Source organism: Cynoglossus semilaevis, chromosome 8, assembly GCF_000523025.1.
Source record: "Cynoglossus semilaevis isolate Cse_v1.0 chromosome 8, Cse_v1.0, whole genome shotgun sequence".
Classification (NCBI taxonomy): Eukaryota; Metazoa; Chordata; class Actinopteri; order Pleuronectiformes; family Cynoglossidae; genus Cynoglossus; species Cynoglossus semilaevis.
Genome location: NC_024314.1, coordinates 20,116,009 through 20,134,945, shown reverse-complemented (window position 1 = coordinate 20,134,945; position 18,937 = coordinate 20,116,009). Strand labels below are relative to the sequence as shown.

Below are 18,937 nucleotides of genomic sequence, written 5' to 3'. Positions count from 1 at the left end.
TGCTGGGTAAACGAGGGGAGGTGGGCGGCGGGGGGTGGGGGGTAGTGGTGGTATGGTGGTTGATGAACTTTGGTGTGTGTTCGGCTGCGCGTGTTGTGGATTCGTGTTTGTTTAAAAGACAAGAGAAAACACTAGTGTTCGTCAATGGCTTTGGTTTAATGGTCATTTTTCAAAGGCGGTGTCAGTCGTAGAGTTTCAATTCCGCATCGCTAGCACACTCCCATCCTGGAGCCTTAGCTTCAGCTGTCAGCTCCGACTGCAACTTCCTCCAACCAAAAGCAAAGACCGTTATTTTATCTCCAGCAGCTCAGATAACATCAGTTTAAATTAAAATGTGAACAAAACAATCAATTTTTAGAGCTAATTTTCTCGGCACTTCGTTTTCTGAGGTGCTGTTGGAGGAAATGTCATTAAAATAGAGTAACATAACGTTATTCCCTTAAGTCATTTTAACGTGTTACGCAAAACATTATATTGTTTTAAACATTGGGTCTAGTGTAGTTCTGTTTTTCCTCTCTAGTTCTATTTCTGTTGCAAGTCAAGAAATTATGCGGTGGAAATGATTACTAGTAAATAGTTGAGCCAGTAGGTGGCAGTAATGCAACCGAAACGATCTTGAAATGTCAATCAAAAAACACGAAGAAGAAAATGAAGTAGTGAGGCGCGACAGTTGTGCTAGCCGGAATAGTGTAGCTACGCTAAACTCTACTTTAGGATTGCTCATCTCGAAAATGACTTTTTTTTGTTTGTTTGTTTTTTTTTAGAAGAATGTCATTTTAACATAAATTGAGACCAATTATATTAGTATTTCCAGAATATTGTTAACAAACCAGCCACAGAATGTTTTTAGTCTTGTGCTACTTCAGTAATTTAATTTGACGTACATCAGCTGGATGTGTACAGCTTTACCATAACAGACCTGTTGTCAACATGGCTGACTAGTCTCCAAGGCTAAAAGCATTTTCTCTTATATATAGGTTTACTTACAAGATTTTTTAAATTGATTTATTACTGTATTTAGTTTATATTTAAAAAATGCACTACCATAAGATGAAACCAGGGAAGTGTCAACACCAAAATAAAACCTGGTGTAGAGAACACTCTATCTCTAATGCACCCAGACACCTCTCTCTATCCAACCACTCTTTTGTGTTTTGGAAATTTGGTCTCACTATTTTCTGTCAATAGCGGCACATTTATCAGTCTACTCTTGTGAAGCTGCGGTGTCCTGAAGATACAATTCTTTTTTGTCGTAGTTTCATGTTTCAGTTCAATTGATTTCATTTGTCCACCTGGGATTTCATTTGCGAAAAGCATTACGCACACAGCTTTTTTTCTGATTCTTTTCGGTGGTATTTGTTTGGGAGGACTCTGACGTATTCTCCTCTTCTCCCTACTTCTTGGGAAATATTACTCATGGCCCATGTTTAATCAAATAACATTGACAAACCTGCGTTGAATGGTTGTTCATTAGATGCAGACATGAAAAAGTCATTTGATTTTGTTTTTTCTTTTCAACCTGAGAGAGGAATCATAATATACATATAAAGTCAGTGCTGCTGACTGTAAATAAACAGGCAGCGCGGTGACAGCCGCTGTGAGCTGATGCTGCTGACGGACGCCTAACGACCCTCTCAGCAAAGGCCGGCTTTATCTCACATTTATGTTTAGTCCCCTCTTCACGTTTGAATGGCGTGCTTGGAATACACCAAGTTTATGCCGTCGGTGCTTGTGTCTTAGGAGTCATTATGCATGTCAACCTGTACCTGTTCTGTTGGGCTGCCAGTTTTAATCATAAGTTTCAAAAGCGGATGCTTAATTGGGGTACGAGTAGTCGAAATGGGCTTTTCATGCATTCATTTTGGTATTTTTTTAAAATTGTATATTGCCTGTTAGCTGGTCATGTCTGCACATCATGTGTACACACCATGATGAAAAAGTGTGTATGTTGTTTTATAGTACTTATTCACAGACAAATATGGTACCAAGTTGCTTGAGTACAGATGGAACTTCCTCTGTAGAGCTTAACTCATTCCGGCTGATTTTGGTGTGGCTGGCTGACCAATGACTCCTCTGTGTTGTGTAAAAATAAATTGGCTCTTAAACCACTTCATTCAGTCTGCTTCAGCAGCCATGAGATGTGAAGTGTGGAGAGCGGCTCTTTCTGCCAAAAATCACTACACGATAAATATTATGTGTTAAACAGTTAGAAAAAAAAGGCACAGCTTTTCCACCATGGTGTTGTTCACTGTTGACACCTCTGTGCCTGCACTAAAGGAACATGCTCAACAATTATTATTTAGTAGTGCTTTTTTTTTCTTTTGTTTCAGAGATCATCAAAGTGCCAGTTGTAGTACTACTTCATTGTACATTGTGTCTTTGTATAATAGTCTGATAATCTTATAAGGGATACAGTACGGTTTTTATACTCTGGTCTTAACCCAAATGTGTGAGTGTATTTATTTGTGTTTGCTGTGATCTAATGTTAGTAAAACCTGCGGTTTCTGAGTCAACATGGGCGGAAATGCATCGCAATTTACGAATTGCGATGCATTTGATTCTCTATAAAGTATGTTGGTTAGAGTTAATTTGACATAATTAAGAAAAACACTTGGAGATTTAACTCATGCATTTACATAGTGTCATCTGCAAAAGGATTTATAGATTTGGATTTCATAGTGTCATCTAGATAAAACTTTATTGGCAAAGAGAGGCTTAGCAAAAACGATCCAGTTACTTAAACAACTTTTTGTGTAAGGGACAAATGAGTACTTAAGTACTTAAAACATTTGTTCAGGTTTCATTTTTGGATTAGTAAAATCTTCTCCGGTGAAGTTGTATTGCCTCGTCCGTGTTTAAAAGGATAGCAATTGTTGCACATTGAGAAACGCTGTTATCCTTGTAAACAGAGATTGAAGGTGAAAAACTTTTCCACTTGCCTTTCAGGTCTTGGGGAAAAGTTGACATGCACACACAGTATGTGGGTTAGCAGGACACAAACTCTGAGGCCAGTATCAGTAGCAGGCAAACATTTGACAGGAGGTACAATAAAAAAATGTTCGTTGACACATATTTTGCACAACTTGATACATTTTTGATACTGTTTAGGATTGTGGGTCATGTAACTGACACAGTTCGTGCATTGGCAGAGACAAAAATGCACTTTTGAGGTGTTGGTTTTGTTTTGTTTCAACACGACGGTACATATTTTGTCGTTAAAGGTAGACTACATTCCTCAGGTGCTAAGAATCCAGATGGGGCATGCTGATCTACCTCGAGCAAGTTGAGTCAAGTTTCTGCTCTGCTGCTGAAAGTTAAAATATGACTTTTTATCAGCCTTACTCTGGCATAGGTCATGCAGTATGTCTGGGTTCTTTGACTTGGTCTTCTTGGTCATTTTTTTCTGGTCTTTTCTGCCTGACAGCTCTTCAGGTTACTGCCTGATGTGACCCAGAGACTGAGAGCACTCCGGGAGAAAGGAAATTAGGGCCGGTAAGATGAGAACATAACTAATGACCCCAGCATTAAAAATGAAAAAGCTGTGCGGCAGAGCAGAGGCCCAGGTGATGAGTCCGAGTCACTGAGGAGCCTCTCTGCAAGATGCAGTTTCACAGTTTGTTGAATCACAAAGGATTTTGTTGTGGACTATTTTCGCTAAAACCCCGTGTGTAAACAAAGACTAAAAAACAAACCCCAATGGATTGTTGAAGCCTGACAGAGCAGTGAAAACACACGTAAAAAGCTACAAAAACAAAGTCCTTTGTGTGGCCATCAGCCAACATGTTGTTTATGTAAACAGCCAACCTGCGCTGGTTCTCCGAGAGGCACGTACACAAGATGACCATCTGCTTTTCCAGCCAAAAATGCTAAGCCGAGACTGGTGCAGTGGTTCAAACACACTGTGATGATGTAAACAGGCTAAATTTGCATGAAAAATGTGAGCCTGTGTGCATTTATGTGCACATATGGCCACGTCTAAACCTTGGCTGTGTGTGAAGTAAAGCCACCTCTCATTTAGCCTTGACTTGGCTCTCTTTTAATTTCATTCCCTGGATGCAATTATGCTACTATTCATGTCGACGTGCTAAAATAGATTATAATTTCCTTTCCTTAGCCTAGTTACCCTTTATTTAGCTTTCCTGTAGCTGTGGAGGGCTTTTAGCACTGGTGATGCTATGATGCTACCTACAGCAGCTCAGTTGTGACATGACACGATGTGAACCTTTGGGGAAGATCACTGTTGTTGCCATTGTAAAAGAGCGACCACAATTATGTATTCGGCAGATCGACCACCACAATTTAAAAGGGTCACTCCCCCCTTACCCTCCCACCCCCCACCCACCGGCTCAGATGAGTCACTCATACTAGAAAAATCCCCACAGAGGAAGTGAGAAGAGAACGTAAGGGGAAAAACCTGAAAAAAAAGATAAAACTGAGAGTGAAAAAGTTGTCAAGGAACTGAAAGAGAGAGAGAGCTGGGGCGAGGGCTGCATAGTGATGGGCTGCCAATGTGGCGTCACTACAGTGGTTAGTACATGGTGCCAAACTGTTACCAAGTACCCATAATCACTAGAGTATTTGCTTGGGAAATGGCATTTCTTGATTTAAATTGATCTTAACTGGTCTGATTTGACCACAAAGTAAGAATGAGGTAAAATTTTCTTAAAAATTACATTTTAGCATTCAAACAATTACACAACTAGAATATTAAAAAATATTTTAAAAATATATACAGTGTTTTCCAATACACTCATATGTTTAGATTTGAATTTATAATTAACCTTCTGTAGATCAACCACCAAGAAAGTCTGGTCCAACTTAATACATAATTGAATAACCCTGCTCTAGTGCCTAAAGGAAGAGGATCGGGGGGTTCGAGGAGGAAAATGTGTGCATGTGGTTGGTAGATTGAAGAGCCTCTATAATCAGGAGAAGAAGAAGAATTAAACCTTTTGCAGCGACGGTTACTTTGGAATTTCCTAAAATAGTTTGAACCACAAGAAACAGAAACCAGCTGCTCCGGTGGTTTTGACTGTGTCGCCGGTTTGGGTGGGTGTATCAAAGCAGAGGTTGTGTAACATGACTCTTCGTGAGGGGCAAAAGGTTGGAGCTGTTTTTTGTTAAATCCCTCGGGGTCTTTTTTGTATTCCATGTATGTTTGGAGGTAAAAATGTAGGAAACAACATCGAATTCAAATGGCCTATTGTGGTTTTTCTTTTTCTTAATATTTCTTTTCTTGGAGATTTACATTCTCTAAAGGCTTCCACAAGGTGGCACTTATGACCAATTTATACCCAAGCAATTGTTAACTATTAAATGTTAAGCAACATCTTAAATGTTGGAGAACACAATCATTTTGTAGGTTTTGGTAGGTCAACAGTGGGTTATTAATTTTATTGGCCGTGATGTGAATGTTGGTTTTGGTCGCAGTTTCAGTCTAGTTGGTCAGTAGGAACTGTTGTTTTGTAAAGCAGCGGTCCCATAACGTTTTTTGTACCAAGAACCTGGTTTTCTTTATACTCTGGTACTGTGACTGTCCGAAAACATGCAGATTGGAAATCAGAAAAATTGTTCACTCTAAATTCACCACTTTAGTGTGAATACGAGTGTACATGGTTGTTTGTCTGTGTCCAGGTTGTAACTCAGCTTTTGTCTGTTAACAGTGACCACAGCTGCACTTACAACCTTGATACGGTTGAAACAGTAGAAGATGAATGAACGCATGACACTTTAATTAGCTTTAGGTCTTCCTTTTATAGCTTTATCTGTTTCTGAAAATATTGTTAGTTGCCAAGATGACACCTGACCCAAACAAACAGACCATACAGTTGTCTACAAACTGAAGGTTGTTGTCTCAGTGAGTTCACAGTTGGGCAAGATGTTGTAAAAGCAGGATTGCTTTAGTTCTGAACTTTTATTAACCTTTATCGTACCGCATCGCGGATGTGCTTTAGCAACAATTTTCTGCTACTTGAGAAAACGGACAGAGACATTTACAACACTCTCACTGGAAATCACCTTGTTCTGCATGAACCAATGCTGGCCTCAGGCCATCAAGCTGTCAGTCAGACCCTGCTTCATATTCCTCAGGCTTACGAGTATCTACAGGAGCTCCACCCTTAAAGATATCCTGGTGTCAGAAAGGCTGCTTATATAAATAAGGACAGGTCACATCAGACTTCAAGTCAAGGATTACGCTCCAGTGAAACACACAGAATGACAAACAGGCTAAGGATGAGGGCCGAGCGTTTTATTTATCGAAAGACAGTGTCACGAGAAGAGCTTGACAAACACCTTTGAGGCAGTGCTCGGGTATGTGGTCTTCGAAAGAGCTGCTCAACTTGTATCCTGAGTCTAAATCCTCTGGACGTTTGTTGTTTCTAATTTAGTCTGAGAAATGTGCTCTAAAAATAAAAGTTTGTCTGCAGGCATATATGTTTATATGTCTATATATGTAAATATATGTATATGTATATACTGTATGTATGTGTATGTATATATGTTATATATGTAAATATACATATTTATACAGACAGACCTATAAACTAGGGTTACACCCTGACATATTTATACAGACAGACCTATAAACGTGTTTTTCCTAGGGTTACACCCCCTAATATACGTATATACCTACTGTATATGTATGTTTTGATGCGTTTCCGAACTTCCATCCAACTTATCAGTGTGTGTGTGTGTGTGACCTGACTAAACACACGTTTCCTCCCATTAAATCTTCCGTATCCCTTTTTATGTTGCGTGGGGACTGGAACTCCGTTTGGTCTATCCAAACAGGGTTTTCAAATGTCCCAAATAGTGGACGCTGTGCCAAGAATTTAAAGTGTCCCCGGGACTGTGAAAATGTCCGTAGGTAACGACTGTGCCGACTCATACCACACTCCGGGCCAGTGCCCAGTCTAGAGGCTTATCTCCTGCTCAGCGTTCAGCTCCCGCAGGGATTCTCGCTGCTGAGTGTATGGCCTGGGAGCACTGTGAGCTGCCACTGCATTATCATCACACACCCCGACAAAGTCAACACACACACACACACACATCTTCCCACTAGGGCCCGTAGCAGCGCTGTGACACGTAATTAAAATGATGTGTCCTCAGGTGTAACTCTTCCAATTATACTGAAGGTGAATGTCAGAGCTTTACTATCAGCAGGTGGTTTAATACCAAGGGGAAGTTTGTAGGACTTTTAGGCAGATGGTACCTGCTCTGGGACATGTTTATGCTACTTGATTCAGTTCAACAAAACTGTTAATTATTTTCTTGATTAGTTATTTGGTGCCTACAGCAAAAAGATGTCTGGTACGCTGGTTCAATATCTGGTGGGTTTCTCCAGGCTCCACTCCACCTCCCTCCATTAGTCTGAATACCTGAAGCTTTAGGTTGGTTGTTCACTCTGAGCTGACCGTAGTTGTGAACGTGAGTGCGTTGTTTGTTTGTCTGAATATCTGACCCTGTGAATGGCTGCTAAACTGTCTGGGTGCAACCCCCAGCCCCATTCCTGTTAAAGGCTGGGATTGGCTACAGTCTCATTGGAACTCATTTGAATTTTTCAGCATAAAAAAATGATAAATGGACGAGGTATCGGAAAAGTCAGAAAAAAGTCCTGACTGGATTCCACAATCTTTAAATCAGGTTTATCTAGATCATACGTGTCAAACTCAAGGCCCGGGGGCCAAATGCGGCCGCCAAGCCATTTTGTGTGGCCTGCAGGAGCTTAAAAAGCATTTAATAAAGTCCATGTGACAGAGTTTATCAACCTATGAAATTAACAGGTTTTTTTTATTACACAGCAATGAACAATATTTGTAGCTTGAATAAATAATAATCAATTGCTGATACATGTATTAGTCTGTTAAGGAGGAGCTACATCTATACCAGACTCTATTCTGTTTGTATCAAAGTCTGAATGACTTATTTTAAGTAAATGGAATTTTTTTTGAATGAAGTAAATTAGAATTTTTTCATTTTTCCACTGTGTCCCACTGCGGGCTGGTACCAAAGGACCTATGGACTGGTACTGGTCTGCGAACCGGGGGTTGGGGACCCCTGATCTATAGAGTGTTCCATTTAAAACCGGCCCTTCAAGGGTCATTTTCGGTGAAAATGAGTTTGACACCCCTGATCTAGATGGTCAAGGAAACCAAGATGGTGTTAAGATCGAGGAAGTTAGAATGTATATTTAAACAGATTTATACAGAACAGAATTTAAAATATCACTCCTATCTAACACTCATCGTCTATAAATTCTCTTTTTTTTCTTCTCTTACCTTGACTGTGTAGATGCTAATGTTGGTTGGATTCATAGCACCTGATTTCAGCTGTGTTTTATTTCAGGTCTAACCCGTTCAAACAAAAACTTTAAAGTGGAAACTTGGTGATGTTCCAGCTGATACTCAGCTAGCCAATAAAAACCTTATGGGAAAATAAAATTTGCCACAGCATTTGCTTTATCACCAACTATATTGGTTACAAGTTGTGCTGTACTCTCTGTGGCAACTTCCTCGTTCTCGCGTCGATTTTAGCTATACCTCATAAAGCAGAACTCCATTTATTACCTAATAGCACACGCTCATGTCTCTGCTGACACTGTCACGGGGTAAAAAACAGATGGTTATTTAAACGATGGGATTTCACTTCCTCTTTTCTTCTCCTCTTTCTGGAGTCTGGGGTGTTTACATAAGGAAGGACCACATGTGACAGATATCATTTAAAAAGAAAAAAAAAAATTCTCCCCAGTGACAGTATGACATCAGCCGTAGCTGGTGTGTCCCCCAGTGATCAGCTGCTGATAAAGTGAAGCCTATTTTCATGGGTAGTTTATTATGGGTCACGTCAGGTCGCTCAGTCTAATGAAGGTAGCTTTCATTAAGAACACGACAGATGGCTTCAGTGATACACTTAATCACTTAATCACAAGTGTGTGGTAATAGATTGACGCTGGATTCATTACAGTCCTCAAACGGGCTTCGAATTTAACATTGAGGGCAAAATTTTGGACAAAGGTTGTTGCATCCAATGGGATGTTGGCCAGCACTGACTTGGGACCTCGGGTAAGAGTATTTTGGTCAGGGCATAGAAAACAGCTGGCAGGGACAGAAGAAGCAGGGGTGATTGAACGATTGAAGTTATTTGTGACCAGTGCAAAGTTTGATTGTTCTACTCAAATCTGGAAATGCAGCACGCACTTGGTAACTTCCTGTTACAGTTGTCAGATGGCTCTGAGGGTAACTTGTCTTGTCGGAGGCCTGTGGTAACAGGTTTAGGTTTTTTTTTTTGGCATTGATACCAGTGAAAAACATGTGCTTTGTTTTCACGTTCTCTATTATTTTAAATAGTTTGAAAGAAAGTTGTGAATAATCGAACACAATTTATCTTCCTATCAGTACCTAAACATGCAACATAATTTAACTTTTTTTTTTCTGTTCCGTTTCAACTGTTTTGAAGAGTTTGGCGGCCATCAATTTTGGTCAAATTGGTAATTTGGTATTTTATATATTCAAAATTGTATACTGCTTTTTTTGCATTACAGGGCAATAGTGACTTTACTTCAATAGTATCTAAATATTTATTTTAATAATGTCCATTTGTTACAAATTTTTTTAAATGGATGACAATGTCACTCTCAACTTTAAATCATAGTGGCTACAGTTTAAAAATGCTTGAAAAATACCTCCATTGCTCTGCGAGGTGCATAGAAAGTCGGTTGAATTGGAAGTATCAAATACAGTAAGGCAAAAGAGCAGCATATGCATTATGCATAGCGGTGTTGTTGAAGGCCAACACACACACACACACACACACACACACACACACACAGCCTCCTCAGGTGACTGTGGCCTCACACCAGCCATGCCCTGAAAATAACAAGAGCTGTTGCTATGGCACTGTGACGACCGAAAAGATCCGCCGTTCAGATTCCCTTCACGTTGCTCCTATCTCTTTCCTCCCGCTTCTTTCGCTCTCGCTTCCATCAAAAGTAGTCGCTGATTGGCCAACTACTTGGCAGTCCAATCTAATCAGCCGTCAGTGCCCGTTTCCACGGCTGTGTTTCCTCAACTTTGACACCGCGTCCAGAATAATTACGATCAAGTTCTGTTTGTTTTCGCGCCGCACTTTGTGGAAGCCGTCGTCGGCGACATTTCACTCACGCAGCTCGCTTATATCACGTTAGATTAGAGACACATTGAAGTTCAATGTGGTTGATCACAGAGCAGTCATCTGACCGAGCCAGTGGCAGTGACGGCATGTTCCGAAGGAATTCCCAGAAGCCTAGTCTGTACCAGTGTTATGTTTCTACGAAACATACACAACATTTCTACTTACATTTTTGATGACAGCTTTTCATGGTGCGTCTCCTTGATGTTCGGCCTTGTTACATAACTGTTAAAGTATTAAAAAGGTTGGCTTTATTGCGACCCACAAGGATTTGGTCTATTCCAATTTTTATGGTTATGGTTAATATTTCTGGGGCAGAAACAAATCCTATTTACAGAAAACAATGATGCAAATTAAAATCTGTATTTGTGTGATTTATAGTCAAATTTCCCAAAGATGGGATTAAAAAAAAGTTCAATTTCAATTTTTTTTTTTCGTCATTAACGTTATAGTCAGAGAAGCTAATCAACCTCATTAGCAGTTTAACCGCTAAACATATATGAACCTTAAAATTGGGTCAGGGTAGTCGATTTTTTTTCCCAACAAGAGGGATTAAAAATGCATTACTATTGTTAAACTCCACTGAACCGTATTTAAAAAACTGTAATTACTAAAAACTTTCTTTTTGCTGAAAAAGCTAATTTGCCAATCAGCATTTTTTCCCCTCTGTGGTACAATTCAAAATAAATAATAGACTCTTCCTTGTGTGTTTTCCAGGTGCTGGCGAATCAGGGAAAAGTACAATCGTAAAGCAGATGAAGTAAGTCGACTTTCTTCGCAACAATTTTCACGTACGGTGTAAATATTGACTTAACCAATCAGACGGAGCTTCTGTAAAAACAGTTCTCGGCATATGTTCCTGCTCTGTAACTCACATACAGTTCAAGAAAATACACACACTCATACAGGATAACACACTGTAGAAGAGTACAGAGCGAGCATCAGTCTCCAAAAACTAAATGTGCAACGGTTTCACAAGTACAGAGCGAGCATCAGTCTCCAAAACCTGCAAAAACTAAATGTGCAACGGTTTCACGTTAGCATTTAGCTGCCTCACACTGATATCAGTTTCTAGTTTTTTTTATTCATTGTCTCAAAATCAAAAATATATCATTATAGACATCTTGTTGCGACTGGCTTTGGTTGGGTTTGTGAACAGGAAGTGCTCAGTATCGCAAACTAAACAGAAATGTAAATCTAGATACCGTTTTGGGGAAATGTAGTGTTAAAACACATCATTGTCAGCGTACGGCCTCACCACGCCAGCTTTCCTCTGTGGATTACAGCCAGTGATTGGTTGAGCTGCCAACAGAATCTTGGAACAGCATTTTTTCCCGTCCAAGTACAGTGTGTTTGTCTGTTCTTCCCAGAAAATGTTTAAGGCTGAATGAAACGTGAAATTTGATTAGTGAAAACCTGATTTTTTTTTCTTCAAACTTTTCCCCCCGCAGAATCATCCATGAAGCCGGCTACTCAGAAGAAGAATGCAAGCAATACAAGGCTGTGGTCTACAGCAACACCATCCAGTCCATCATTGCCATCATCAGAGCCATGGGCCGCCTCAAGATCGACTTTGGAGACGCTGCACGAGCTGTGAGTGACGCAGAGACGGAGAGGATTATAGTTTAGTTTCTTAGAAGGTTTTCAAAACAAGTCGACGACTGACTGACTGTTTTTTCGTTTTCATTTTGCACCTTTCCTAAAGTGCTCTGGTGCCCCCTATGGGAGAAACACCCCTAACACCTAGCTTTAAGACTTTTGTTTTTCATTTGCAAGTTAAGTCAAGACAACAATTCCCCAGCACCTGAAGCAACTCAATAACTGAGTGAATATTGTTCCTGTTCTGAAAGGACAGTACAGGTGTAATTACGCCCAGATGTCTGATTTACGACTCTGACTCCACCCTTATTACGTCTCCAGGATGATGCACGGCAGCTGTTTGTGCTGGCGGGTTCAGCCGAGGAAGGCTTCATGACAGTGGAGCTCGCCGGTGTCATTAAGAGGCTTTGGAAGGACGGGGGCGTTCAGGCCTGCTTCAGCCGCTCCCGTGAATATCAGCTGAACGACTCGGCAGCATAGTGAGTCACACTGACAGACGAGCAAACACAAAGTCAAACAAGCCAGGTGGAAATTGTCAGACTCCCACTAAGGAGTCTGACAATTCATTCATGTTGTTTATGGTCACAGACTTTAATCTGACAGTATCCAACTCCAGTCTTTTTCCGTCCACATCTCCCAAAAGGAGTGATTTTTCTTCTTTTTTTTTTATTTTTATTCGTAGCTACAAGATAAAAAATAGTTATGATTCTGAGGTCAAAACCCACAGTCTAAAAATAGCCTCTCCCATTGTCTGATGTATTATGACTCTGTCAGACATTGGTGAATAATATAATTCACTCATAGCGCCCCCTCCTGCTAACTTCAAACTTTAATTATTAATATTTTTCATAAAATTAGATTTGGTACAAGTTTGAAGACAGGTATTTTCAATAAGATTAAGATATTTAAGCTAAAACTAAAAAATGTCTTCACCTTGACTTAGATAAGACACATGAATAGCTTATTGTTTAAGCGCCTCCTACTGGAAGTTTTCCCATAATTTGGGAAGATTTTGTAATTTTTAGCCATGGCTGTGGCAAGATACAAACAAATAAAATGCTAAAATGTATGCATACTCATGGCGCCCCCTACTGGCAACAAAACTTTTTTCCAAGTTAGATATGAGTAGCAAAATGAAACATTTTACACAGTATTAAAAGTGTATATTGTTAAAGTACCTCCTATTGGAAAGGTTAACATGTGGACATTTGAAGCAGTTTTTTTTTTCATTAGTATGAAGTTGATAGACATGAGTTTGGCAAAAAAAAAGCTCGACATTGCTCACCAATGGACCAACCAGGACCAAGCTCCTGGTCATTAAAAACTCATGACAGCCTGTGTCGTATATGTACTGAACACAAACAGAAAGTCCAGTGAGACAATCACGTCTCGGGTGACAGGGAGCACGGCGCTCCAGCATCGCCCTCCTGTCTGGACTTTTAGACTGTCAATATTTGCTCTCTTCATCGAAACACAGAGGAAAAGAGCAGCAGCAAAGGCTGACTGTAGAATACTGCTCATTCATTTATGTTTTCATTCATGTCCATAAATGGAGAAAGAAAAACTTTTTTCCTTCTTCTGGACACAAAAGCTTAAATATTGTGCAAAATGTTTGGCAAAAAAGCGGTGCTCGTCATTGCCAAGCAGCTCCTGAGTTCAGCTGGCAGAGAATCTACGAAGAAAGAAACCCTACAGTCGACGAAACAGGCTGGGGGGGGGCAGAAACTGCCAAGTCTGCACATTTTCTGATTGCCTCGCCTAATCCTGCCGTCCGGGGGATTTTCATGAATAAGAAACACTATTGTTAAACATCTTTTTACTCTTTTTTTTTCTTTCTCTCCACTTAATACCTTAAAAGACGAACAAAAGCTTGTTTGCTCGAGGGAAAGATTATTTATGTTTGTTGGACCAAAGTAACCTTGCGGAGTTTGTTTGGGTCGCAGAACGGCCGGGGTGTTTACAGCAAATCTGCTTTCAGTCTTATGTAAGGTCATAAACCATCTCGTAGAAATGGACCTGCTTCCTTGGAAATAAATATCATGGAGATTAGTACAACGTTTTACAGTGCTTCCTCTAACAGTTATTTTTTTCAGTGCTTAATCTGTTGACTAATCTTGATACATCATACTTCTTGTGACAAAATAACATTCTTTGTAAATTGCTGGACCAGAAAGACAAGTAACAGCAGGTTTTTGTATCCATAATTTACACACAAACTTCACTTTAGTTGTTCACACTTTCTCAACATTCAAATTAATCATTAAGATTTTATGATGTTGCTGATGCCCAGATTAATTTTTTTAGAAGCCACCCCCTGGTGGTCAGTACTGGCAGAGCACCCCAAAAGAGGTCCAACGCCAACCCAAATTTGGCTGTGGAATCTGGAGAGAAAAAAAAGGGTTTCATTCTTTGTGTGTCTGACAGAGACATCCTTGAAAACGCAGCAGGCGTTGATTGTTCATTTGGGAGTTGAAACACTTGACCTTGATTCATCTAAGACTCCCCCTTGTTTTCCCTTCTGCTCCCTCTTCTTCTTTGTCTCCCCCACTGTTGTTTTTTTTTTTTTTTTGACCTCCTTCTCCTCCTCTTGCCCGTGACCTTTCCCTCTCAGCTACCTGAACGATTTGGACAGAATATCCCAGGCCACCTACATCCCAACTCAACAGGACGTCCTGAGGACTCGTGTCAAAACCACGGGCATCGTGGAGACGCACTTCACGTTCAAGGATCTGCACTTCAAGTGAGAATCTGTCTTTGATGTAACTGTTGTGTTAGGCTGTGTGTCTTCATCTGGTTTCCTTCCTGTTACTGACTCATTCGACCCCTCCCCGCCCCCCGTGGCCCCTCCCTGTGAGAAATGTCCTTGATGCATGTGCAGCTGTATGTTAGAGTGAAAGTCAGCGCGATGACTCAGTTGTGGTCCTCTACTGAGAACCACAGGGCGATAAGTGTAGGCACAATGCTCTGTGATGATGCCGTTGAAGATAATTATTGAAGTGGGTGATGCTGTTTTCCACTCAAGTTCATGTTTACTCACTCTTCCCTTTTTCATACGATCATAATGACTCAACAGTGTGATGTATTTTTCAACTTGATGTTAAAAAAAAATTCAAAACTATAAAAAGTCTTATTCAGACGTATAACTGCTTAACTTTTAGTTGTGGGTGTAAATATAGTGAAGAAATCATAAATTAAGAATTAATAAAACAAATATAAATATGAAAGGTTGCATTTTTACACTAGTTTGTGAGAAACAACACCCAATTCCTATGTATATTCTTATATATGTAGACCCTGATGTTAAATAATTACTTTTAGTTTAACAAATCTTGAATCTCATTTTAGCCGCTTGATTTTAATTGATTTAACTGTATAATTGGCCTGTTTTTAGTTAAAAAATATATCAAATCCAGACAGCTTGTTGGCCTGTTTTTAGTTAAAAAATATATAAAATCCAGACTTGTGTTTTGCTGGGGTATGAGGCTAAAAAATGTTGTCATATTTACTGACTTCTTCAGATTAATTTTCAGTTTTAGCCAGCAGGTGGCGCTATAAAGTGCCACAGGAGCATTAAACCTTTAACTTATTAACACAACCTGCATTTCTATTAGTTTGGTACAACCTTATGGTCTGTTAAGAATGCCAGAGAGCAGCTCCAACCAAACGTTGGAGCCACTGCAGGTCTCTTCCTTTACACTCAATCCTTCAAAATAAAATCCCTGTAAAAATTGAAATACCTAGATTTGTGATCTTTTGTAACAGTTTTAAAGGGAGGAAAAATAATGACATAAATATTGTTTATCAAGATTGAGCAGAAAAATATCTGGATTTTTTGGACCATTTTGCTCAGCATCCTCACACACACAACACACATTCACACCTATTTTAAATGCAGTGAAAATGTCGTCTTCACATTTTCTTCCCCTTTTTTTCCCTTCCCAGGATGTTTGATGTTGGCGGTCAGCGATCTGAGAGGAAGAAATGGATCCACTGCTTCGAGGGCGTAACCGCTATCATCTTCTGCGTTGCCCTCAGCGACTATGACCTGGTGCTGGCCGAGGACGAGGAGATGGTGAGTGGTGACTCACGGTGGAGATAATAGAAGGCAGCCTGTGTTCATTACACAGTGGAGACTTTGTCTCCGTTTCCTGGAAGAGAAACCAATCAGGGAACCAGAAATAACGGATTGGTTCCGTCGACCAATCTCACAGATTAGTGGTTCTTTCTACAGCTTCCTCAACGAAATTCTTTTCCTCTCTGCTGTAGAATCGAATGCACGAGAGCATGAAGCTGTTCGACAGCATCTGCAACAACAAGTGGTTCACGGACACCTCCATCATCCTCTTCCTCAACAAGAAGGACCTTTTCGAGGAAAAGATCAAGAAGAGTCCTCTGACCATATGCTACCCGGAGTACGCCGGTGAGATACGCAGCATTTGTACAAGTCTTCTAACCGTGTGGGTAGAAATTTGACATGGATAAATCAAAAATATTTCAATCTTAAACCCTTTGCGACAGGCTCCAACACGTACGAGGAGGCAGCCGCCTACATCCAGTGTCAGTTTGAAGACCTCAACAAGAGGAAGGACACCAAGGAGATCTACACCCACTTCACCTGCGCCACAGACACCAAAAATGTGCAGTTCGTGTTCGACGCCGTCACCGACGTCATCATCAAAAACAACCTGAAAGACTGTGGTCTCTTCTGAGGGCGTGGACGAGGGAGAGGAGGAATAAAACGTTTTTGTTTCTTGGTAAGAATCTGGGAATTGTCACTGGAGGATAGATCTGGTAATAAAACCAGCATCAATGTTTAATCTTTGTGCTGTGACTTCAGTCTGACCAGACTAAGAAACTTTCTGTTGTGAAGAATTTAAAACAACTTGATGTTTGTCCGCACTAAAAAAAACGAGGTAAAATAAGACGTGAAGAGAAATTTGTATCATAACAGTAGGAAGGAAAATGTCTGAAAAGTAGCATAGCTAGACTGGAGCCAACAGTCCGTCTCACATGCTGCGGACGTGTGTGTGTGTGCGTGTGTGTGTGTGTGTGTGTGTGAGTGTGACAACAGACAGGAGCGTTGGGGAGGGTGGAGTCTAAATCCTTGCTCCTGCTCCAGACGTTTTTTCTACAAATGTCTTTGTACCTGAGATTTTAGGTTTTAGGTATTTGGGAGGGAACACAGTCGGATCATCCAGATTGTTACGTAATCACTGGAGTCTGTTCTCCTGAACTCGCTTCCCTCCATTTATGTTTCTTTTCCCCCTCATGTCTGCAGGCGGTGAAGCCAGCTTTTGTGCATCTTTGGTGGGGAAGATGAGAGGAGTCAGGAGGATCAGTCATGGACCAGTGCTGTACTATATGCCACTTTTAACAGCCAGCTTTTATTTATGTTGTTTTATTTGTTTGTTTTTTTTCCTTTTCTTGGAACATTTTGAACCGGCATTTTAAAGTGTGTGTGTGTGTAGAATGTTTGTACCATTGTAAAAATGTCACATCAGATTTTTCACACTGTCTTCATTTTTATTTCTTCTATTTGTATCTCTTTTTTTTCCAGAGGAAAAAGGAAGATCATGTTCTTGCTGTCCGTTTTTTCTGCTGGAAAAAGGAAGATCATGTTCTTGCTGTCTGTTTCTTCTGCTTCTCTCTCTCTGTCAGGAAGATCATGTTCTTGCTGTCCGTTTCTAGAGGAAAAATCTCTCTCTCTCTCTCTCTCTGTCTATCTCTCTGTCTCTCTCTTTGGAAAAGGAAACTTTTTAACATTCGGTGGAACTTCTTCTTTTCTTCCCTACCATTACAAACCCAAAGGGAAGAAAAGAGGTACAACTTTTTTGAGTCCAGTTTGTTGGTACTTGTGCCTTCGCATGCCTTTTACCGCGGTCGTCGTCCTAAATGCTTGTTCTGTTGCCTGCTGAATTGTTTCTGAAAACACGGAGAAAAAGTTAAATGTTTTCATATGTTAGTGTCCCTGCTATCTTCTATGTGCACACCACTGAGCTACGATGAGGAGGAGGAGGAGAAAAGGAACATTGCCCTGCGTGGGTCTCCATGGTGACCAACATGTAGCCTCCACAGTCCACTAGCCCCCTGTCCCCTTCACCCGCTACGACAATGAAAAGGCCTCACTGGCCGATGACAGAGTACAATGATGAGCTGTATGTTACATTCACACCCCCTTTAATCTGGGGCCGGTGTTTTTAAACAGTGTATAAAGCAACCATTCTTTCCAACCATTCATGAAATGGTTTGAGAAGGTGTGAAAAGTACAAAGAGTACAAACAGTTGGCACATTTTACTGTAATATTTTAATGTATTTGGAGGACTTTATAGGGTTTTTTTTAGGTGGCAAAAATGCAGGAAGTGATTACGAAACCAGAGATTAGATTGTTGTACAGGCAAGAGCAACGTTAGTCTGGGAGCAATTGTTAAGATTTCCCCAGTGCAGATGAATGAACCTGATGAGGGTCAGATGTGAGGCGACAGGAATAAAGAATGTTGAGAAGTAGGTCTGCGATGATTTTTCCTTTTTTTTCATTTTTATTATAAAAATCAGAGCTACTTTGCCAACAGGAGCGACGATAGATAAACAAAAATATTCCTGGATCTGTTCATGTAAAGAAAAAAACAAAAAAGAACTGCCACAACTGTCAGTGTATGTGTTACGTTCTCCACAGACGGAGAATCTTTGTAGACTCATCTCCCTTATTTTGCTAATAAAAATCAATTTCAAACCATTCACAGTCACCGCCTCCTCTTTCATACATTTATTTTCACCACCCAGGAACTGTTATGGAACCATTTCTAATGCTAATAAAATTAATAGAACCATTAATTAGCTCCGTAACAGTTTAGAATGTCACGCTGTCACTTCTCGTTAATCAGACTGTTAATGACTTCGCCTGCGTGTCTTTTCAGTTGTCCTCCTCCATCCCACGTAGCATACAATGCTTTTATCCTTAAGAGCCAGTGCTCTCTTGTTCTGATCCTCCTAATCTGCCGTGGTCAGACAGAAGGTTTCCCGCTGCTCATTAACCACGTCCTCGTAAAAGCAAGAGCTCACGGTGTGTATGTTTGTTATGAGCCGAGACACCTTGTTATCTCCCAGCGATGCGTCCCATGCAGGCAATTAGAGCCGTGTTGTCTGCCCTCCGTCATATTCATATTCCCGTGT

The 18,937-nt window shown here is 40.4% G+C and overlaps 1 protein-coding gene across 1 annotated transcript in view; it reads left to right on the top strand.

The window, feature by feature from the left end:
- gnai1 (guanine nucleotide binding protein (G protein), alpha inhibiting activity polypeptide 1) overlaps positions 1-17,136 on the top strand; it is an 18,259-nt gene extending 1,123 nt beyond the window's left edge. Inside the window, exons 2-9 of the mRNA XM_008315605.3 lie at positions 10,885-10,927; positions 11,619-11,760; positions 12,088-12,245; positions 14,378-14,506; positions 15,709-15,838; positions 16,033-16,186; positions 16,285-16,520; positions 17,045-17,136. Of these exons, the coding sequence (XP_008313827.1) occupies positions 10,885-10,927; positions 11,619-11,760; positions 12,088-12,245; positions 14,378-14,506; positions 15,709-15,838; positions 16,033-16,186; positions 16,285-16,475 (947 nt within the window). The 3' untranslated portion in view covers positions 16,476-16,520; positions 17,045-17,136. The remainder of the gene's footprint in view (positions 1-10,884; positions 10,928-11,618; positions 11,761-12,087; positions 12,246-14,377; positions 14,507-15,708; positions 15,839-16,032; positions 16,187-16,284; positions 16,521-17,044) is intronic.
- Positions 17,137-18,937: the final 1,801 nt, after the last annotated feature.